Raw genomic sequence first — 21,873 nt, forward strand, 5'->3', positions numbered from 1 at the left:
TTAGATTAGTAGTGAGTCATGTTATGGAGTACACCATGAGTTTCTAGTCTCACAGTCATTAGAGAAATGCAGACTGAAACTCTAGTTAGACAACACTTTACACCCACCAAATGGCAATGATCAAAAGACAAAAGCAGCAGCATGCAGTAATGGAGAAGGTGATGAAACTGGAACCTTCAAATACTGCTGTAAATAAGACAGCAATTTACAAAACAGTCTGACAGGACCTCAGAAGCTTAAGCAAAGAGTAACAACATAAACCAACAGTCCCACTCCAAAGTATACACTGTATTTTTCCCACTAAAGGTACAATGTACATAGTGCATAAAGGAAACTAATAGAAAAGGAGGTTACTTGGTTTGTTAAATATGTAACATGTAAGTTATTTATATAAAAGTATGCACCCAAGAGATGTGAAAATACATGTTTACCCCAAAATTTGTACAGAATAGTTATACCAGCATTATTCATAATATCCAAAGAAATTTTTAAAAATCCTGGCTCAGGATATGAAAATGTTCAGAGCTATTGTACACAGGACTGCTAGGAGTCATAAGTGACTCGATGGCACATAACAACAACAAAAATCATTCAGCTAAAAAAGAAGAGGAATGAAGTATTCATACATTCTACAACATGACATTGTTATGAAAACATAATGCCAAGTGAAGGAAGCCAGTAACAAAAGCCTCCATATCATGTGATTACATGTATATAAATATCTAGGATAGGCAACATCATAGAAGAAAGCAGATTAGTGGTTGCCAGGGGCTAATGAGAAAAAGGTAAATGGGAAAAAGTTCAAGTGATATTGCCTTGCTAAAGTTGCAACAGTGGTGACAGATGCACTTGTACAAATCACTGACCTATATACCTTAAAAAAAGAATTTTATTATATACAAATTATAACTCAAAAAAGTTGGTCGATTGCATATGACCCAGCAATTCCACTGTTTGGAATATATCCTGAGAAAATTAGAAATGAGACACAAATGGAGATTTGTACACCAATGTTCATAGCAGTGTTATTCACCATCACAAGAACATGGATACAGCCCAAATGTCCAACTACAAATCAAACCGATTGAGAAAATGTGGTGCATGCACATGATGGAATACTACGCAGCATGCAGGAACAATGATTTTGAAAATTACTACATAACTTTAGGGGAGAGGGGACTGCAGAGCATTATTCTAAGTGAACTAACTCAGTCCCATAAGGACAAATACTATAAAGATCAGTATCATAGAAACAGAAAACTAGTAAAATGGGCATGAGGATCCACCGGGCAGAGGAATAGTAGGGGCATAAGGGTGAGGATGGGCGGAGTGGATAATCATAGGGCTATGGGCAAAGATGGATAAAGGAAATGGGAAAGATCTGGTGTGAAAAACAATGTATACAAACTTTGTATGCAAAACAGTATAAAATAAAAATTTATTTTTAAAAAGTTGATTTAAAGATTTGTTATGAGTTTAAAAACAAAACAAAATCACAGATAAACATTTTAAGCTTACAAAAATTATTCCATAGTAAAACATTAAAAAAAAATAAAAGAAGGTAGCTCATTTTCCCCAACTTACATTGCCTTGAGGCTAGGATATTTTTCTGTAATACACATTAATTGTTTATGATAAAGAATTTTCTGTAACCAAAAGTGAATATAAGAAAAGGCTATGTCTAATATGCTAGATAAAAGTTTCTTGCACAACGCAAAGATCATATAAGAAAAATTATAAAACATTCATTCTAAACCTAAGGACTCTGAGATTTTAAACACTGACAATTGATTTTTTTAGCATATTAATAACAGATATGTTTATTATTACATATCCATCAGTGCGGCTTTCAATACCACTCGAAACATGCTATCGTCCTAGAGACGAATCCGTTTTCCAGTGCTTCTTATTTGATACACATTACTGCAAAGCCTGACAATTGATTTCTAAAAAAACCATACTTACTTCTAACAAATAAAAAATAACTTGCACTGGTTATTTCAGTAAAAAGTAAGAGAAAGTTAAAAGCAGCATCAAAGTCTGACTGTATCTGCTTTTCCGTAACAGTATGTGTAGTAATGTGGATGATATTAGATTCATACACTTACATCTTAATAATATGAACAAGGTGTTGACCTGTTTAGCACTGTCAAAAACTGAGGATTGTTATTAAAATATAGATCCACATTAGTTACTTTTTGACTCAAAACTTTTCCAGGTTCACATACTTTTGCGATAAATATGTCAAAGTTCAAAATGGTATAAATTTGCACCTAAAAATATTGCAAAGAAAGAAATCAAGTATTTACTGAAGAAAGAAGCATGGTTACAATTATCATATAATTATATACTTGGTTCAGAAAAACAAAAAATATTGGAACAAATTGTGTAGGGGAGGAAATAATGTATTAATAAGACTGACCATGTATCATTCTTAGTTCAGTTTAAAGGAAATCTCAGAATCAACTTCTTCACAAGTTAACTTTAAATTTAGCATTTTAGTGATTAAACTGTATCATATTGATTGGACAATATACATTTTTACCCCAAAGGCATGTAGTTTGAATCTATCAGCTGCTCCACAAGAAAAAGATGAGCAATCTTCTCCCATGTGAAAACTTGCTGGAGGGTCAGTTATGAGTCAATTTCAACTTGACGGTACAGAACAACATACATACATATATGATCAAAATAAGTGGCACCATATAGTTACCTTACTTTAGAAATTATTGTCTTACATTGAGAAGACTCATTTATATATACAACAACATGGTGGTGGTTGTTGTTTGTTGTCATTGAGTTGAGCATGACTCACAGCGACTCCATGAACAAAAGATTCTAATTCCTTTCAATAGCTATTGTCATTTCTCCAAGTACATAGAATTTCCATAGGCATGTGGTTTAGGAAGTGGGTGCCACTCCTGCTTCCAAACTTGTTTTACAGCTAGGAGCTCCACCAAACACTGTCCACATTGGGAAACAATTATTGACGTTTGACACCCCAATGGTACAAGATTCAGCATCATAACACAACCAGATTACCTCAGTACAGCAAATTTACAAAGAATAATGTACAATGTAGAAGAACATACCTCCAAAATATAACAACATTAGACTCATTTAGCAGTGGTTAAGTGTCATGAGGTAGAATACGACTCATAGCAACTCTGTGAACAAAAGACCTGAAGCCTGTTCTATACTTATCACTTCTTTACATTTATAGAGTTTATAGCATATTTTAAAAAATTAAACTGAAAATATTAGCCTATAGGAACCATAAGATTTTTTTTTAAAACCTACCCTCTTCAAGGACAGGTCGTGGGATGATGAATGGGATATCCTGTAAAGGTTCCATAATCTTATGGCCAGCACTTGTAATCTTTATTTGAGGCAAACAAAGGACTAAAGTTGCTGGCATGCTGATCTGTCCATGGTACCAACTTCTTACTGTGCCAGGAATGTCACCAGATACAATTGTACTTGGAGAAGGCAGGCTGTCATTTGGAATGAAAATGCAACAAGACTGAACTTCAAGCTAGAAAAAAGCAGAATGACAATATTTAGATGAGAATAAATTTTAGAGAAAAAGGAGGGATGTCCTAAAACAATATAGAATAAATGAGATAGAAAAAAGTAGAGGAAAAAAATTCCAGTATAAGATGCTGCCCTATTTACATTAAGATTTACAAATTTGATCAAAAGGGCACAGTGATATATAACGATTCTTTCTAAGACACATGACTGAGTTAGAAATGTGTTCTCCAAAAACTAAAAGAAAACAGGTTTCTTTTTTCAGCAGGTTACTAGGTTTTGTTAATATCTGCTCAGATCCTAGAATATACTAATGTTTTATTGTTCTTACTCTCTAAATTAAAAAAAAAAAAACCCAACCAACTTCAATAATCTGTACCTATGTGAATTTAGCTTTCTTTTTTTACATTATAAACAAAAATATAAGACAAATATTGTTCAGGTTATATCACCAGCCAATGATTAAAGTATTATGAGTCATCAATTATCACTTAACATAGGTACTGATGTTATGCTGTAAAATACTTTTAATAACATGAGGTAATTAGGTAAATATGCTTCTAAATACATGCATGTATCCACACACATTTGTTCTAAGCAACAAATTATGTCAAAATTTCCAATTTTACACTATATTTCATAATTCCTCTAATTAAAAATTTACCTTAGCAAATTTAAATAACCTAAGAAATATATATTCTGTCATCAGTATACTAACATGATACATATTTAACAACTTTAAAAGACAAACTTTTCAAATACAACCTATTTTAAAAAGATATTGTACATACATCTTATTCAAAACATGTATACATGAATGTGCACACATCTAAATAAACATATATAATCCAAATTGCCCAAAATTACTGTTACATCTATTATACATACTATAGCTATCAACTGTATGTCTAAAATTGTGCTTTTAATGTAAAATGTTAAGTGATTTTTTAACTGAATATAAATCTACAGCAGTAAATTTTGCATTAATGTAAGGATCTGACAATCCAAGGGAAAGAAAATGAAGTAATCTGCCAGTAAGAAGTCCTCAAGCCGGGGGTCAGATTATGTTCATGGAAACCATCTGGTTGGGACCCTCTGAGCCACACCAAACACAAATGATCTTTTAAAAAAATATCCTATTCATTAATGCATCACAGCTGCACTGAGTGTTACTTCATTTTTCCATGGCAACATCCTTTCTGTTTCAAGGATCTTATTTCAGTTTTGGTAGCAACGTGTTCTTTAGCCAATATTGAACATATTCATGTGTTAAAGTGAAGGGATTATTACAAATTCTTGAAGGAGAACCACCTCTATTTGGATTCCCAACAGGTCAAGGGGTACATTTCTAAGTATCATATACTGAGACTAGTAAAAGAAATATTTATCATCAATTTTTAAATTTTTTTATTTTCTTATTTTGTGTGTGTGTGTACCATCAAATCAGATCTGACTTGTACAGGAGGAGATTGTTCCTCCTTCTCTAGCAGAGCATCTAGTGGATTTGAACTGTGCACCTCTGGGATTGCAGTACATCTTCTTGCCACTAGGCCACCAGAGCTCGCCTATCATCATTATTTTAACAAATAACTTTTAAATTCCAAATGTATGTGCCATTTTAAAAGATATATGCCACTGTGCCCCTCTAACCAAGTAGACAAGTTTAGCAAACTTATCTTTTTCTAATTAATATCCTTATGGCAGCATAGTAGTTAATGTATTGGTCTGCTAACCAAAAGCGCAGCAGTTCGAACCTATCAACACCTCCATGCAAGAAGAAGGCTGCTATAGTTAAGGTTTACAACCTTGGATTCTCTACAAAGCAATTCTATCTTGTCCTTACAGGGTCATTATTTGAATTTACTGACTTGATAGCAGTTAGTTACAGTTGTGATGAAGGATCCCTAGTGATGCAGTGTTTTAAGAGCTTGGATACAAACTAAAAGGTAATTAGTTTGGACTCACCAGCCACTCTGCTGGAAAAAGATGTACCAGACACTTTCCTGAAGATTTAAAACCTTAGAAACCGAGTGTGGTAGTTCTAATCTGTCCTATAGGCAGGCTAGAGGCAATGGGAGAGTGCTTGGTTTTGTTCTAGTTGTGATCAAACCCAGTTAGAAAGGAGGGGCATGACTTATCTATACATGAATCTAAAATTGTTTATTAACCCACCAGAGAACAAACAACTTTAAATGCCTGTATGTTTTATCATATTTTCTGTTATTCTTTCCCACTTCCTAATAACAAATATCTAGAAATGTTAGTGTCAATTTTACTTTGCAAAATTTCTGCAGAATTTCATTATCTTTACATAAATGTACTTTACTCTTGAGAAAGAATTCTAAACAAATTTTTAAATATTACAGTATATATTTTCATTTATTCACTTTTTCTTTCTTTCACTCAGATACTGTTTAAAATCTCCTATCAGCTAAGCTAGAAGTCACATACATAAAAGTAACAGACACTGATTCAGTCATTAAAAAGCTTAAAAGTAGAGGCGTTTAAAATACTAATATTCTGATAGGATTCCTATTAGAATGTAAACTTTATAAAGAGAAATTATTATGTTTACTCTCTTAAGTATAAAGACAAACATGTATTAGATTCTCAATAAATGAATAAAAAAAGTTCTATTTTGTCAGTAGCAGATATTGACATAAGAAAAATAATTGTTCCATTCATGTTGTCCATTATTCACCACACTGAGGCAAGTCTAGCTAATTGGTTAATATAAGTAACTTTTCAAGCAGATGGATTTAAATTCAGCTGTGAGACATTCGAAAAATTATTTTATCTCTCCTTGACTTAAGTTTCCTCATCTCTAATGATGGCAAATCACAGTACTTACACAAAAACAAAGTAAATTCTACCTGAATGTTTCCTTAAATAAATAGTCAATAGTAATACCAATAATACTTCATTGTTTATCTTCAGTGCATACTGAAAAAAGTAGTCCTTGGCCTAGTAAGAATTGTAATAGAGATGGTTCTATTTCAAGAGTTTGATGGTCTGTAGTTAGAGCATTAAGCAAACTAACAGGCCAGTGGCTGGAACCCACCAGTCTATGGAAGAAAGATAAAAGCAATGTGCTTCAATAAAGATATCTAGCTTTAAAAAAATTTAAAAAAAAAAAATAAGGATATCCAGTTTTGGGAACTCCAAGGTGTAGTTCTCTTTTATCATGCAGGGTGGCTTTAAGTTAGAATCAATTTGATGGTAATAGGTATGATTATTTTTGGTTTTATCTACATTAGGCCTCAGCCATGTATGAAACCTAATGGATTTACAGAAGATGTTTGGTCTTTTTATTGTAGAATATTGCTCCTTAGGGGTTAACCTACATCTAGGTATGTTATTTATAGCCTTGAAATGCATAGGCTGGTCAGCACAAAAAACAAATAAACAAAAAAATAGAAAACAGGACATGGGGGCACAGGGCCACGAATGTCTGAAAAGGCCAGAGGAGTAAGAACCCCACTGCAACAAGCAGATAAAGAGCCTGGAGATCAGCCAGCTGGTACATTTAGAGCCACATCAGTAGTTAGAGGTTCAGTATTCATTGTTGACTCACAGACTGTGGTACCAAGTGTGGGATTTAATAGTGATGTAAATTGAAGAGTGGGGAGTCAAAGATTATCACCCAATACAAATGCAGGTTTACTCCAACAAGTCAGATTAACAGCAAAACACAAATCCTTTATTAGTAAAGGTCCTGGTTTCAGTTCAACAGCTTAGGTTCAACAAGCCTCTGGTTTGCTCATTCAGCAAGGTTGACCTGAGACCAGTTATAAGTAAGCTTCCCTTAATTATCCAGTAAGAATAGCAGAACCTTTTACTATGTCCAGGATAAATGCAAGAAGTCTCAGAACACAACTTGAATCTCTCAACAGCAATGCCACAGTCTCTCTACCATCATCACCACGATCTCGCCACCAGAGTCTTGCTCTAGTCTCAAGTTTTGCTTCACAGTGTGGGGAGCACTCTCTTATCCTAGTCCCACAGCTATTAATGATTTGCCAGACCATGTGTCTGCAGTTAAAGTAGCTAGAGACCAGAAAGAGCGAATGCAACGTCTAAAAAAGCCAACTTTATGCTAACACCACAGTCAGCTCTGAGGCAGTTTTGACTGGGACAGTAATGAATGTGAGTTCTGGGTGTGGTTATAGAGGCTATTAAAATTAATAGTAATCTCTTTATATTTCAAATGTAGAAACTATCACCAAAATTAGTTTTCCTATTTTATAAACTTTCAATACATTATAAAAAATATTTAGCATGACTTTTTATTCAGTAGAAGTCTAAATGTACTTAATTTGAGGTCTTGAGGTTTGAGTTTAAAAAACAGCAGAAACAACAAAAAGCCCCCTCAAAAAAGAATCTTTGTTACTGTTGTTGTTGTGTACCATAGAGTGAGAATCAACCCATAACTGACCCTCCAGTGGTTTTTCAGTGGCAGTTAATCTCACAGGAGGAGAATTGTCTCCTTCTCTCACAGACTGGTAGATTCAAAGTGTATCTTTGGGTTGCTAACACAATACTTTACCACTAAGCATTAATAATGTCAACACTTTTCCCATAAATATTTGTCAAGGAAAGACATGATAAAAAAATTTAGACTTGTAACTGAAACTTCCTCCTTCTAACAAACTAACATGTAATAACTATCATTTCTTCAGTGCACTTCTGTATGCAAATAATAAAGGTGTTGACACGGATTTTTTTGGGGGTGGCATATTCCCGTATTATTCTCGAAAATAGTTAGGATGTTTATCAGACATCAAACATATAAAGTAGAATGATCACAGAATCATTAAAGCTCCAAGGAGTCACAGTTGGTTTAGTGCTTGTATGTTCAGCTGCATGGTGTTAGAACTTTGAAAAATAGCTTTTCTATCCATTGTGTTAGATGCTGCTGGGGGCATGGTCTCCAGCTACCTCAACTGCAGACACATGGTCTTACAAATCATCAATAGCTGTGGGAACAATATGAGAGAGTGCTTTCCACTCTGCAAAATCCCTGTGGAGTGACTGTGAAGAGATTGTGGCAAGATGTAATCTGACAGAACCCTGCAAATGAAGCCAAAGTTAAATGTTTTTCTTCTGAATGACTGCATGAAGAGCTGACTTGTGACTGCTATGAGACAAAGCTTTCTGACCTACTGAGGAAACCAGAGGTTTATTTGTGCTGCTGAACCAGAGACTTTCACTTGTTGACTGAGATGCTGTCTGAACTAAATGCAGAATTGTATCCTGCTGTTAGTCTGGCTTGGCTTGGGGCTTGGAGTTTACTAAACTTGAACTTTCACTAGGTGATATTCTTTATCTCTCCAAACCCTCAACCTACATCCCTAATAAACCCATAACTGTGAGGAAAGTCTGAGTCAATGGGCAACAAACATTGGACCAAATAATTCATAGTAAAAGAAACAGGAGCAGAGGATTAGCACGACTGACCATGTAGCTATTTGGATTGATACTTCAGATAGAACTGAAAAGAATAGGTCCCCTTTATGAAGCAGGTAGAATTCAAACTTGGCTTTCTCCATGTTACCAATGTTCCTTTTACAGGAAACTAATAAAAAGTGTTGGAGGTTCAAATCCATGACTTTCGGGCCACTATCAAGATTCTTGGTATCAGCATTCAGAATATTAAAAAAAAGGGCTGCAATGGGAAACTATGCTTGCAGACACCTTTTCAGAGGTTGCTAAAGAGCAACGATGTCAGTCTAGAGACTAAAAGTGTGCCTGATGTAGGTCACAGTGTTCTCACTTGCTTACTATACATCTAAGAGCTGGATAATGACTTTGGATGACAGGAAAACAATCAATGCCTTTGAGCTGTAGTGCTGGAGAAGAGCATTAAACATACAAGGACAGCCAAGAGAACTAACAGGTCTGTTCTGAGGGGTGAAACCATGTTGCTCCTTGGAGCTAAGCATTTGGAAATTCTTTCTCACTGTGGGCATGTGGACAGGAAGGACCAGTTCTTGGAGAAGGACATCATGCTTGAAAAGGTAGAAGGTGAGCAAAGGACAGGAAGACCCTGGATGAGATGAACTTACATAGTGACTATGGTAATGGGGTGAGGCGTGTCAGAAATGGTGAGATTGGCTCATGAAAGGCCAAAGTTTCGAGTTACTGTTCACAGCATCAATACAAGTCACAGTCATAACAACAACCAGGGAAGAGTGATAATACAGTCTCCTTTTGAAAATATATGGAGCCTCACAAATCTCATGAAGGGTGACCATGAGTCAGAATTAATATGATAGTAATGAGTGATGGGGATTCAAATGTAAATTATCATACTCCAAATGTAAATTCCTAGGGGTAAAACCACTTTAATTGATTAGATTACCAAGCTTATGGTGTTTTCAGACATCTTGATGGAAACTCATCAAAATCACACAGAATGTGAAAGGCAGTTCCCTAAACTAGATTATGTTAGCAGAAAAAAAGGATTCTTGATGGCTAGTGTGAAATGTGTCATGCTGTTAACCAAAAAGCTGGCAGCACAAATCTACCAGGAGCTCTGTGGAAAAAGAGATGTTCAGTATCCTCCCTTAATGATTTACAGCCTTGGAAGGAGAAAAGAGTGTCATCATACATTAGAGTAAATCAACATCAGTAGATTGTTTTATGTTGCTGGGGGTATTTTGTTTTGTATTAGCAGAAGGTGGTTCTATATAAAATAGTACATTATACTACATGGTTCACTCAGAAATTTCAGTGGGAAAAGTACTCAAAACAAAATCTCAGAAAACTCCCTGACATAGAATTGGCTCCAGCTCACAAAAGCCTCTGTACGATTGAAATCTATAAATGTTTCAAGGAAAGGAAACTGCCCATCTTTATTCTGTGGAGCTGCTGCTGGATTTCAACAGTGAGAAAAATGCCTCCTTTGGGATGAAACACTGCAACTGAGTTAAAAGTGGTCTTTGGACTATGCCACCAGAGGTCTCTGGAAGTTTCAATCTACCAGTGACTCTGCCAGCTGAAAGGTCAACTATGAGTCAGTTCCAATTTGAGGGCAATGAATTGACCACTGAGCTTAGGTTAACAGTGCAACTCGCTACAGACTCCATCACCAGAGTTCTCTGAGACTTCTTCACTATGGCATGAGGCATGAGAAAGATAAGGAGACTCCTCCCACTGCAGCTCCAGCCTTGGAAACTGCTGGAGAGTGTTCAGAGATTGCTCCAGCTTGACCCTTGTGTGCTTTAAAAGTTAAATGTCAAAGAATAACAACAAGAGCTTTAATGCAAAAAGCAAGAAAGATGAGTTTGGCAAAAACCAGGGCCATGTTCTCCTCAGGAAATTCCAAGCCAGAGTTCCTCATCTTGTCAACTATATGTCTCTTAGTCTATTCTAAGTGTGCTCTGCTCTACATACGGTTTTCAAAGATTCAGGAAGCATTGAAAGAAAATGGAAGGAGTATACAAAGTCACTGTACCAAAAAGAATTGGTGGACACAGAAGGATTTCAAGAAACAATATATGAGCATGAGGCAATGGTAATGAAGGAGGGCGTTCAGGCTGCTGTGAAGAACTTAGCAAACACTAAAGCCTCAGGAATTGATGGCATACCAATTGACATATTTCAGCAAATAGATGCTTCCCTGCCTGCGCTCACCAAGTTGTGCCAAAAAACCTGGAGGACAACTACTTGGCCAACTGACTGGAAGAGATCCATATTTATTCCCATTCCAAAAAAAAAGGAGGCCTGACAGAGTGTGGAGATTATTGAACAATATCATTAACATCACACAATAGCAAAATCCTGCTAAAGATTATCCAGCAAAGTCTCAAAGAGTACATTGACAGAGAACTACCAGAAATACAAGCTGGGTTTAGAAGAGGTAGTGGCACTAGGGATATTATTGCCAATGTCAGATAGATCTTGGGAGAGAGCAGAGAGTACCAGAAGAATATATATCTGTGTTTCATTGACTATACAAAGACAATTGACTGTGTGGCTCTCAATAAATTGTGGCTAACCTTGAGGAAAATGAGAATCTCAGAACACTTGATCGTAATTATATGAAACCTATACTTGAACCAAGAAGCACTCCTCTTAACAAAGCAAGGAAACACTGCATGGTTTAAAATCACGATAGGAGTGCATCAGGGGTACATCCTGTCCCCATACCTTTTCATTCTATATGCAGAACAGATCATTCGGGAAGCAGGCTTTATGAGGAGGAGTGTGGCATCAGCATTGGAGGAAGACTACTAACAACCTATGATATGCAGATGACACAACTTGCTTGCTGAAACTGAAGAAGACCTGACACACTTGCTGAAAAAGGACAAGGACTATATGGATTCACTATGGATTGAAGCTCAACATCAAGAAGACAAAGATTCTCACCAATGGGCCAATTGGCAGCACTATAATAGATGGAGAAGAGACTGAGGTTGTTAGCAATTACAGCTTGCTTGGATCCACAATCAACACTCTTAACACCAGCAGTCAGGAAATCAAAAGACAAATGGCAATGGGAAAATCTGCTGTCATGGACCTCTCCAGAGTCCTGAAGAGCAACAATGTCAGTCTTGATACAAAGGTGAGTCTAATTCAGGCCATGGTCTTTTAAATTACTTGTTATGTTTCAGAGAGTTGGACAATGAATGACTAAGGATGACAGAAGAAGAATAGATGTTTTTTGGTTGTGGTGCTGGAGAAGAGTCTTGAACATACCATGGACTGCCAAAAACAGAAATAGGTCTGTCTTAGAGAAGGTAAAACCAAGTCTCTCCTTGGAGGCTAGAATTTTGAAACTCTACCTCCCTTATTGTGGGCATGCGGCCAGGAGAGATTGGTTCTTAGAGAAGGACATCATGCTCGGAAGGGTGGAAGGACAGTGCAGGAGAGGAAGACCCCAGATGAGATGGATTGATACAGTGACTGGGGCAATTGGGGTAGGTGTGTCAGAATTAGTGAGACTGGTTCGGGACAGGGAAGGGGTCAGAGCTGCTGTGCACTGCGTCATTATGTGTCACAGGGGACTCAACCATTAACATTCTATGACAGGTTTGGAAGCAGGGGGACATCCACTTCCTAAACAACATGCCTCTGGAAATTTTATGAACTTAGATAGTTGTAGAGAAGCTTCAGGCCTTTTGTTCATAGGGTTGTTGAGCTGTGTTCGACTTGAAGGCAATCAGCAACAATATGTATATACTCTAGAATCAATATGCAGTTGAATGTTCAAGTACAACAGATGTTCTTTGCTACCTAGCAGACTGAGAAAATGGGCAAAGAACAAATGAATTTATGCAAAGGTAGAAAGCTAAACTCTTATACAAAGATCATCTGAGACTATATATAATATAAAATAATCTTCTGCAATCAAATATAGAAGTTCCTGTTTGCTACTTAAGAACACAATGGTTATAGCAAAGATTGTTAATGTTCTTGTGCAAAGTCTTTTTACCATAAAGGGGTAAAACGAACACAAGGTAAGTAAATATCAACTTTGGCTCCAAAATAAACTTTCCAGAAACTCTGGTTCCAAACACATTTACTTGCTCAAACTTCCGCTAAAAGAATATCCTTTGATGGCTTTCAGTCATGATATTCTGTTTTATCTGATGAGAACTTCAAGGTTTTCTGTTTTATATTTTAGTTTGTAAAACATTTTGGAATAGGGGCACTGCTTTTAAAAAATAACTCTGAATTTTAAAACTTAGATTTTAATCATAATCTAATTTTATCTTTAAAATTTTCCAGAATACATAGCATCTGGAAATGTCTAAATACACAGCTTGTGTAATACAGAGCCAGGAAAGGGGTGAGACAAACAAGGTGAGTAATTTATGTTCAAAATAACCTATACAACAATATTTCATGTGATGTGTCTATAATTTTATGATAATTCATACTTAATAAGGTTATTCAATAAAACTAACAAATTAATTATTTATAATTTATTAAAATAAGAGATTAATTTAATTGTTGGTGAAAAAGCTAGTAAAAACAATGCGCCATTATTAATCTAGAAAAAAAATCCTGTAAGTATGCTAAAACTTACAGGCAATCTTGAACATTGTTTAATCTAATCATTCCACAGCACAGATAAAGCCATAGGTAACATGTATATAATATTTTCTTTTTGTTTTAAGTCCAGCGGATCACTTGCTCACTAAATTCCATACATATTTGGATTTTATTAAATCTTTACCTTCTCTATGTTTCTCCTAATTTACACCTTTTTTTCAGGGAATCCTGATAGCTGTTAATGTTAGCTGCTAAAATAAAAGGTTGGGAGTTCAAGCTACTCAGTTGCTTGGATAACAAAACTTGTCTCACTTACTTTGGACCTATTCTCAGGAAGAATCAGTCCTTGGTGAAAGGCATCATGCTATACAAGGTAGAGGGTCAACAAAAGAAAGACCAACAACAAGACAACTGACGCAGTGACTATCGCAATGGACTTGAGCACAACAAAGATCAAGAGGATGGCACAGGATAGAGCGAGGTCCAGATGTATTGTTACCTAACTGGATGGCAACAGTACCACTGTTCAAACTTCTGATCATAAAATGCTAAAGATGATATAAATAAAGACTAACCGTATTCACTCAATTATTCAATGCTTTTGTGGAATAAATAGGGAAAGAGGTTACTTTTAACATAGTAATTTAGAGTGTTATAAAAACATTTCGCACCACAAAACTCCAAATTGCAAAGTATTTTTTATATTTATTATAGCCTATATTATACAAGAGTGTTACTTAGTTTTGCGAGTCAGTAGTCAAGTGGGGACAATATCAAAATTAAATCAAGAGGTAGGCAGAGCATTCCTTAGGAAATTACAATTATCTTGACATCTCTATTTCTCTTTTTGGATCATGACATTTCTATGGAATATCTCTAAGAAATGTTTCCCAAAAGACATTTCATATCATGGTACTTTATCCACCCAAGAAAGCAAGTTTTTGTTGTTTTCTGTACAATTGTTGTTGTTAGGTATCATTGAGTCAACAAACTGAATACAAATCATAGTGGCCCTATGAACAACAGGACAGACCTTGCCCTAACACCATCCTCACAATTTCTGCCTTGTTCAAATCCACTGTTGTGGGTACAGTGTCAGTCCATCTTGTTAGTGGTCTTTCTCCGACCCTCCACCTTTCCCAGCATGATATCTACAGTGTTATCCTACAGTTACGATTTTTTTAGCCATTACTTTAGCCCCCTCTGTTCTCCACCTCCCTTAACTGCAGACACATAGTCTTGAAAATCATCAACTGCCGTGGTACTAGCATAAGAGAGTGTGCTTCCCACACTGGGACAAAATACTTGAGGGAGACTGAGAGCAAGATCCTGGTGCTTAGACCCTGGTGATGGCATGGAGAAACTGTGGCCTTGCTGTGGAAAAGCTGGTATGGTGAAACCAGAGAAGCCCTGAGATAAATGCAAACATTAAAAAGGTTTTGCTGTGCTTGCCAGATAATTAAGTAGACGCTGACTTATATGAGCTCTAGGCAAACCTTGCTGGATGATTGAGGAAACCGGAGGCTTCCTGAATTTGTGTTGCTGGGCTGAAATTGGAACCTGGAATAATTGAGGAATTGTGCCTTGGGACTGTGGGACTAAACCTGGACTTTGATTGTGAGATATTCTTTGCCCCCCCCCCGACTCTCCAACTTATTTCTCTAATAAACCCTATTTCTCAGACCACAACTGTGAGTAAAGTGCGTGGTTTAACAACAAATAAATTAATTTCTTGCTGCACCTGTGGCTCCAGAGGCACCATGCGGCTGGGCGACAGGCTCTAATGCTTTCTGCTCTGGGACAGTGAGGGGCTATGCTAGATATTCACTTACTCTGGCCCTTTCACAATGACACTCAGGGCCTTGTGACCTTATGTCACATTTTCTGCTCTTTAGACAATGTCTTTTTCCAAAGCCAAGAGTATGTGAGACAAAGTTGAAAAAGACATCATTCTGGGAAAAGGAGAAAACCAGGGAAGAGAGGGAGATTCTCAACGAGACAGCCTGGCAGTGACTGTAACTGTGCATGGCTTGGGCATGGCAGAGAGCTTGAGGATGCCACAGGATAAAGCAAATTCCTAATCTGTTATTCTTAGAATTTCCATGAGTCGTAGCTGACATTACAGTACTTAAAACAACAGCATCTTAAAGTTTTTATCTTTCTGTTAAAAAAAAAAAAAAAAGAACCAAACCATAACAAAACGCTTGCCTCCAGAAATTCTATGAACTTGGAGAAAAGATCAAAGTTTTGTTCAAGAAAAAAAAAAAAGTTTTGTTCAAGACTTCTGTTCATAGGGTCACTATTGGTTGTCTATGACATTTAACAACAACAACTATTCATACCTGATATATATACCTTTACTGCAATTTCTGTTAACATAATTAATTAAGGTCCTTGTCAAATCATTTCAAAATGGGATTTAATCTGGGTTTGGTCATGTTGTTGTTGTTGTTATGTGCCGTTGAGTCGTTTGCGACTCATAACGACCCTATGTACAACAGCCCTAAAGCCCGCTCTATCCTGTGCCGATCGCACTGTCTCAAACACACCCATCCCAATTACGCCAGTCACTGAATCAATCCACCTCATAGAGGGTCTTCCCCTCCTGCGCTGTCCCTCCACCCTACCAAGCATGATGTCCCTCTCCAAGGACCTGTCTCTCCTTACAACATGTCCAAAGTATGCCAGACAAAGCCCCAGAATCCTTGCCTCCAAGGAGTAGCCTGGTTTAACCCTCTCCAGGCTGAATCTGTTTGTTTTCTTGGCAGTCCATGGTACATTCAATACTCTTCTCCAGCACCACAGCTCAAAGGCATCAATTCTCCTTCTATCCTCCCTAATCATTGTCCAACTCTCTGATGCATAACAAGCGATTGCAAAGACCATGGCCTGTATCAGGCACACCTTAGTCTCCAGAGAGACACCGTTGCTCGAGTACTTTAGAGAGGTCCCTAACAGCAAACTTTCCCATCACAATGCTTTTTGATTTCCTGACTGCTGGTGCCAAGAGTGTTGATTGTCGAGCTGAGCAAACTGAAGCTGTGAACAATCTCAATCTCTTCACCATCCATCCTGATGCTACCAATTGGTCCAGTGGTGAGAATCTTTGTCTTCTTGGCATTGAGCCGCAGTCCATACTGAAAGCTGCAGTCCTTAACCCTCTGCAGCAAGTGCATGAGGTCTTCCTCAGTTTTGGCAAGCAGGGTTGTGTCATCTGCATAACACAGATTGTTAATAGATCTTCCATCAATCCTGACACCACAGTTCTCCTCATAGAGTCCAGCATCTTGGATAATCTGCTCTGCATACAGGTTGAAAAGGTATGGAGATAGGACACATCCCTGGCATATACCCTTCCCAATCTTGAACCATGCAGTGTTACCCTGCTCTGTTCTGATGACTGCCTCTTGGTCCAAGTACAGGTTTCACATTAGCACAATTAAATGTTCTGGGATTCCCATTCTTCTCAGAGTCAGCCACAGTTTGTTATGATCCATGGTTTGATCATACTATGTATTTATTCTACTGATCAGTCACAGGAGAGGAAGACCAGCAAAGAGATGGACTAATTCAGTGACTGGGGTATTGGAGGTAGGTGTGCCAGAGATAGTGAGATTGGCACAGGATATGGCAGGGTTTAGGGCTGTTGTACATAGGGTTGCTATGAGTCGCAGGCAACTCGATGGCACATATCAACAACAACACTGAAAAGTCTATATATTATACTAATTTACCATATGTCGTTGTTATGTACCATCGAGTTGCCTGTGACTCATAGCAAACCTATGCACAATAGCCCTGAACCTTGCACTATACTGTGCCAATCTTACTGTTTCTAATATACGCAGTCACTGAATCAATCCATCTCATCGAGGGTCTTCCTCTCTTGTGTTGGCCCTCCACCATAGGTAATATGTACATAATACTTTCTTTTTGTTTTAAATAGAGTGGACCACTTGCTCACTAAATTCCATACATACTTGGATTTTATTAACTCTTTAACTTCTCTGTCTACATTTCTCTTAATTTACACCTTTGTTCCACCCTCCCAAGCAGAACATACCTCTCTAAGGGCTGATCTCTTTTAGCAACATATCCAAACTATGACAGATGAAGCTTCAGAATCCTTGCCTCCAGGAAGCAGCCTTGTCTCACCCTCTCTAGGACAACCCTGTTTGTTCTCCTAGCAGTCTATGGTATAGTCAATACTCTTCTCCAGCACCACAACCCAAAGGCATCAATTCTCCTTCTACCAACCCTAGTCATTGTCCAGCTCTCTGATACATAGCAAGTAACTGCAAAGACTATGGCCTAGATCAGGTGCACCTTAGTCTCCATACTGATACTGTTGTTCTGCAGTATTTTGGGGAGGTCTCTGACAGAAGACATTCCCAATGCTACGTGTCTTTTCATTTTTCTGGTTGCTGGTACGAATACCACAAAACAAAAGTCAATAGACAAGTAATTAAAATTGTTTTTTCTAAAAAAATTTAAAAATTGCTTCTGTAGTAACAGAAGTCCTTAGTACCCTGATTTACTGCCTTACATAATCTATTAAAAGTGCCTCTAATACTATTATTTCTTATTTTATCCATAGAAAAAAATTATTTAAAATTTATATCCGTTGAGTTATTTTTATTCAATTCTTATAGTAATTATCTGCTAAGAATCTATTTTCATTAGGTAAAATTTGATGTAGAAACAGAGTAACTAAGTAAAGTCAATTCACGGGCACTTAATTAAAACATGAAAGATGACAATTTATTACAAATAAAATAATAAATAGGTATTTTCATTTTTAATTTGGAAATAGAATATAAAAATAAGGATATTATCTTTCTATGTCAATTCCATTTTTATCTTGGTTCTGAGACAAGAATAGGAAATAACAAAAAAGAATGTGAAACATACAATAATTTTTTAAAATTTTTATTGTTATTCTTATTAATTTCAATGAACATCTACAGAGATTTTGGAATTCCAGTCATGCATTGTTGCACTTTTCTCCCCACCCACCCCACCCCCATCTCCAGCCCCAATTCGCTCCTCGCCTTGTACATTAATAATTTTAAACCCTTAAACACTTAGATGAAATAAAATAGAATTATTTTTTAAATTTGACAGTTATTTCATATTTTGTATATGTTAGAAAAAAGAGTATATTTTAAATAATTTTGTTTGTAATATTAAAATCACATCAATTATTTTCAGCCAATTCATGGAAATCAGGTAATACAATGAGTATTTCTTATAAAAAAGAACAAATTGCTATTAAAACTACTGAAAAGAAACATGCTTCATAGAACTAAAACTTTTTTACTTTACCTGTAGTGTGAGACACTTCACTGCATTCCATACTTTTCCAAGAAATTCTTTCATTCTTTCTTCAGGACTTCTGCAGCTTTCAGATAAATTCAGCATGGCTTTCACAGGAACTGATAATGGACGGGATTCTAAGTATAAGAATAGCAAATTACTTAACAGAAATATATCTTACAATTTTACAAATAATAGACATTAGACATTGTTGTTTGTAGGTGGCATATGAACTCTGTCCTGTCCTGTGCCATCCTCATTATTTCAGACATGCTTGAGCCCTCTGTAGCAGTCACTGCATCAATCCATCTAATTTGAGGGTCTCCCTATCATTCCAAAGATGATGTCCCCCTCCAAGGAATAATGTCTACTAAAACAATGACTGAAGCATGTGAGATAAAGCTTTTTCACCTTTTTCATCTATGGCTGTACCTTCTCCAAAACGTATCTATTTTTGGCCATTCACAGAATATTCAGTACTCTTCTCCAAAATCACAACTAAAAGGCATCAATTATTCTTCTATATTTATTATTCTTCTGAATTTATTCACTGTCTAGCCATCAGATGCATAGCAACGATTTAAAAGACCACAGCCAGAGTCAGGCACACCTTAGTTCTTAAACTGGCATCATTGTTTCTCAATGAGAAAAAGATCCTGCCTGCAGACTTTCTCAATGTAATACATCTCTGATCTCCTAATTGCTGGTAGTATATTGGTTGTGAAACCAAGGAAGATAAAGTCATTGACACTTTCTGTCTTTTCTCCATATATCATGATGTTGCTGCCTATTGATTCAGTGCTGAAAATTTCTGTTTTCTTTAGGTTGAGATATAATCCACGTTGAAGGCTGTATGTAGTCTTTGATCTTCTGCAACAAGCACTTCAAAGCCTTAGTTTCAGTAAGCAAGTTTGTGTCATCTGCATAATGAAGGCTATTGATAAGTCTTTCTCCAATCAGTGTTTTTAAAAGGAATTTCTTCCATCAAATGTATTCCATCTGTGCAATGACATTTCAACGGTGTGTATCATAATAAAATATTAATAACATTGAGGAGAATGGGAATCCCAGAATACTTAATTGTGCTTAAATAAAACTTGTATATAGATTAGGAGCATTCTTCAAACAGCCCAAAGAAATACCACAGTTTACAACCAAGAAAGTTGTTCATTACAGCTATAGTCTTTCTTCACACTTCTATAATCCACATGCTCAACAAGTAATTCAAGAAGCCAGGCTATATGAAGGGAATTGTGGTGTATATACATAGATCAAGATTGGAGCAAGAATCAACAACCTACATTATGCAAATGACACAACCTTACATGTAGAAAAGGAAGATGTGAAGCATTAATTGAAGATGAACAAAAACTTTAGTCTTCAATTTGGATCTTATCATCAAGTAAGGTAAAACCTTCACAACTAGATCAATAGAGAACATTATGGCAGCTGTTGAAAATATTCAAGTTGTCAGTAATTTCCTTTTACTTAGCTCCAAAATCAACACTAATGGTAGCAGCAGTCAAGAATTCCAAAGACATGTTGCATTGGGCAATCTGATATCAAGGATCTTTAAACTACGGAAAAGCAGGGATGGCAGATTAAAGACAAAGGTGCACCATCATATTTTTCAACTGCTTCATAAGCATCAAAGTTTTACAGTGAATAAGGATTACAGAATCACTGATGCCTTTAAATTGTGATGCTGGCAAAGATTATTAAATATATCATAGACTGCTAAAAGAATAAACAAATCAAGTTTGGAAGAATATCCAGATTGCTCCTCAGAAGCAAGAATGGTAACCTCTGTCACATATTCTGCGCTTGTGTTGGTTTTGTGTTTTTGTTTTTTGTTTTCGGTTTTGGTGTTTGTTTTTGTTTTTTTTACTTTGGGCTTGTTATCAGGAAGGGTAAATCTTTGGACAAGCACATCATGCATGGAAAGTTAGATCAGTGAAAGTGAGGAACACTCTTAATGAAATGGGCTGACAAAATGATTGCAAAAATAGGCTTAAGTGCAGCAGGGTGAAGAGGGTCAAGCAGTTTTCAGTCTGTTGCACACTGAGTGGAAGTCAGAGTTAATTCTTCCTCCAATCTTGATGCCACAGAGTCACGACCTAACAAGAACATGTTAGGGAGTTTTATCTTGTAAAAATTCTAATTTGTAATTATTTTTTTTAATTTGTAATTATTTAAAATGAGATAAAATTATCCTACTGGTACACAAGAGAGTTATGATAGCTCATTATCTATTTGTGGCTGTGTTCAGTAGTCATATGCATGTTCTATAAAATTCATTAAACTGTTTAAAATTCATTAAAAAAACCATAAATTTGTCAAGATAAGACAATATAACAATAAAAGAATTATTTGGGGAGTACAATATTTTCCCCATAATAATATGTGCAATAGAGTATTATACTTTTATTATATACCATAAAGTATTCTTACTGAATGCACAAAGAACTGTAGCTGGAGAATAAAAATATGGAAGAACTTGCTCAGTATTGTCAAGCTAAAAGAAGAGAAAAGACAAATTCAAATTTAGATACAATACTGAGAGACATTATGGCAAAAGCTTGTACAATCCAGGAAGCATCAAAAGAAGATGGATGTGTGAATACACAGGGTGACTATACCAAAAAGAACTAGATGACTTAAAAATATTTCAGGAAGTGGTATATTATTAAGAGCCAAAGGAGATAAAGAAACAAGTCTAAATGCCTGCATTGAAGGTCGTTGTTGTTGTTGTTGTTATGTGCCATTGAGTCGTTTGTGACTCATAGCGACCCTATATACAAGAGCCCTAAACACCATTCTATCCTGTGACAACCTCGCCGTCTCAAACGCATTCATTCCCACCACTCCACTGACACAATCGATCCATCTCATCGAGGGTCTTCCTCTCCTGCGCCGTCCCTCTACTCTCCCAAAAATGATGTCCCTCTCCAAGGACCAGCCCCTCCTTGCAACATGCCCAAAGTATGTCAGATGAAGCTTCAGAATCCTTGACTCCAGGGAAGA

The 21,873-nt window shown here is 36.5% G+C and overlaps 1 protein-coding gene across 1 annotated transcript in view; it reads right to left on the reverse strand.

The window, feature by feature from the left end:
• Nucleotides 1-21,873, reverse strand: part of VPS13B (vacuolar protein sorting 13 homolog B (yeast)) — a 387,771-nt gene that overhangs the window by 46,113 nt on the left and 319,785 nt on the right. The window contains exons 21-22 of the mRNA XM_006900014.1: nt 18,859-18,986; nt 3,301-3,535 (exon numbers count right to left, since the gene is read on the reverse strand). Coding sequence (XP_006900076.1) covers nt 3,301-3,535; nt 18,859-18,986 — 363 coding nt within the window. The remainder of the gene's footprint in view (nt 1-3,300; nt 3,536-18,858; nt 18,987-21,873) is intronic.

The sequence above is a fragment of the Elephantulus edwardii genome, unplaced genomic scaffold (assembly GCF_000299155.1).
Source record: "Elephantulus edwardii isolate Elephantulus edwardi_28Jun2011 unplaced genomic scaffold, EleEdw1.0 scaffold00270, whole genome shotgun sequence".
Classification (NCBI taxonomy): Eukaryota; Metazoa; Chordata; class Mammalia; order Macroscelidea; family Macroscelididae; genus Elephantulus; species Elephantulus edwardii.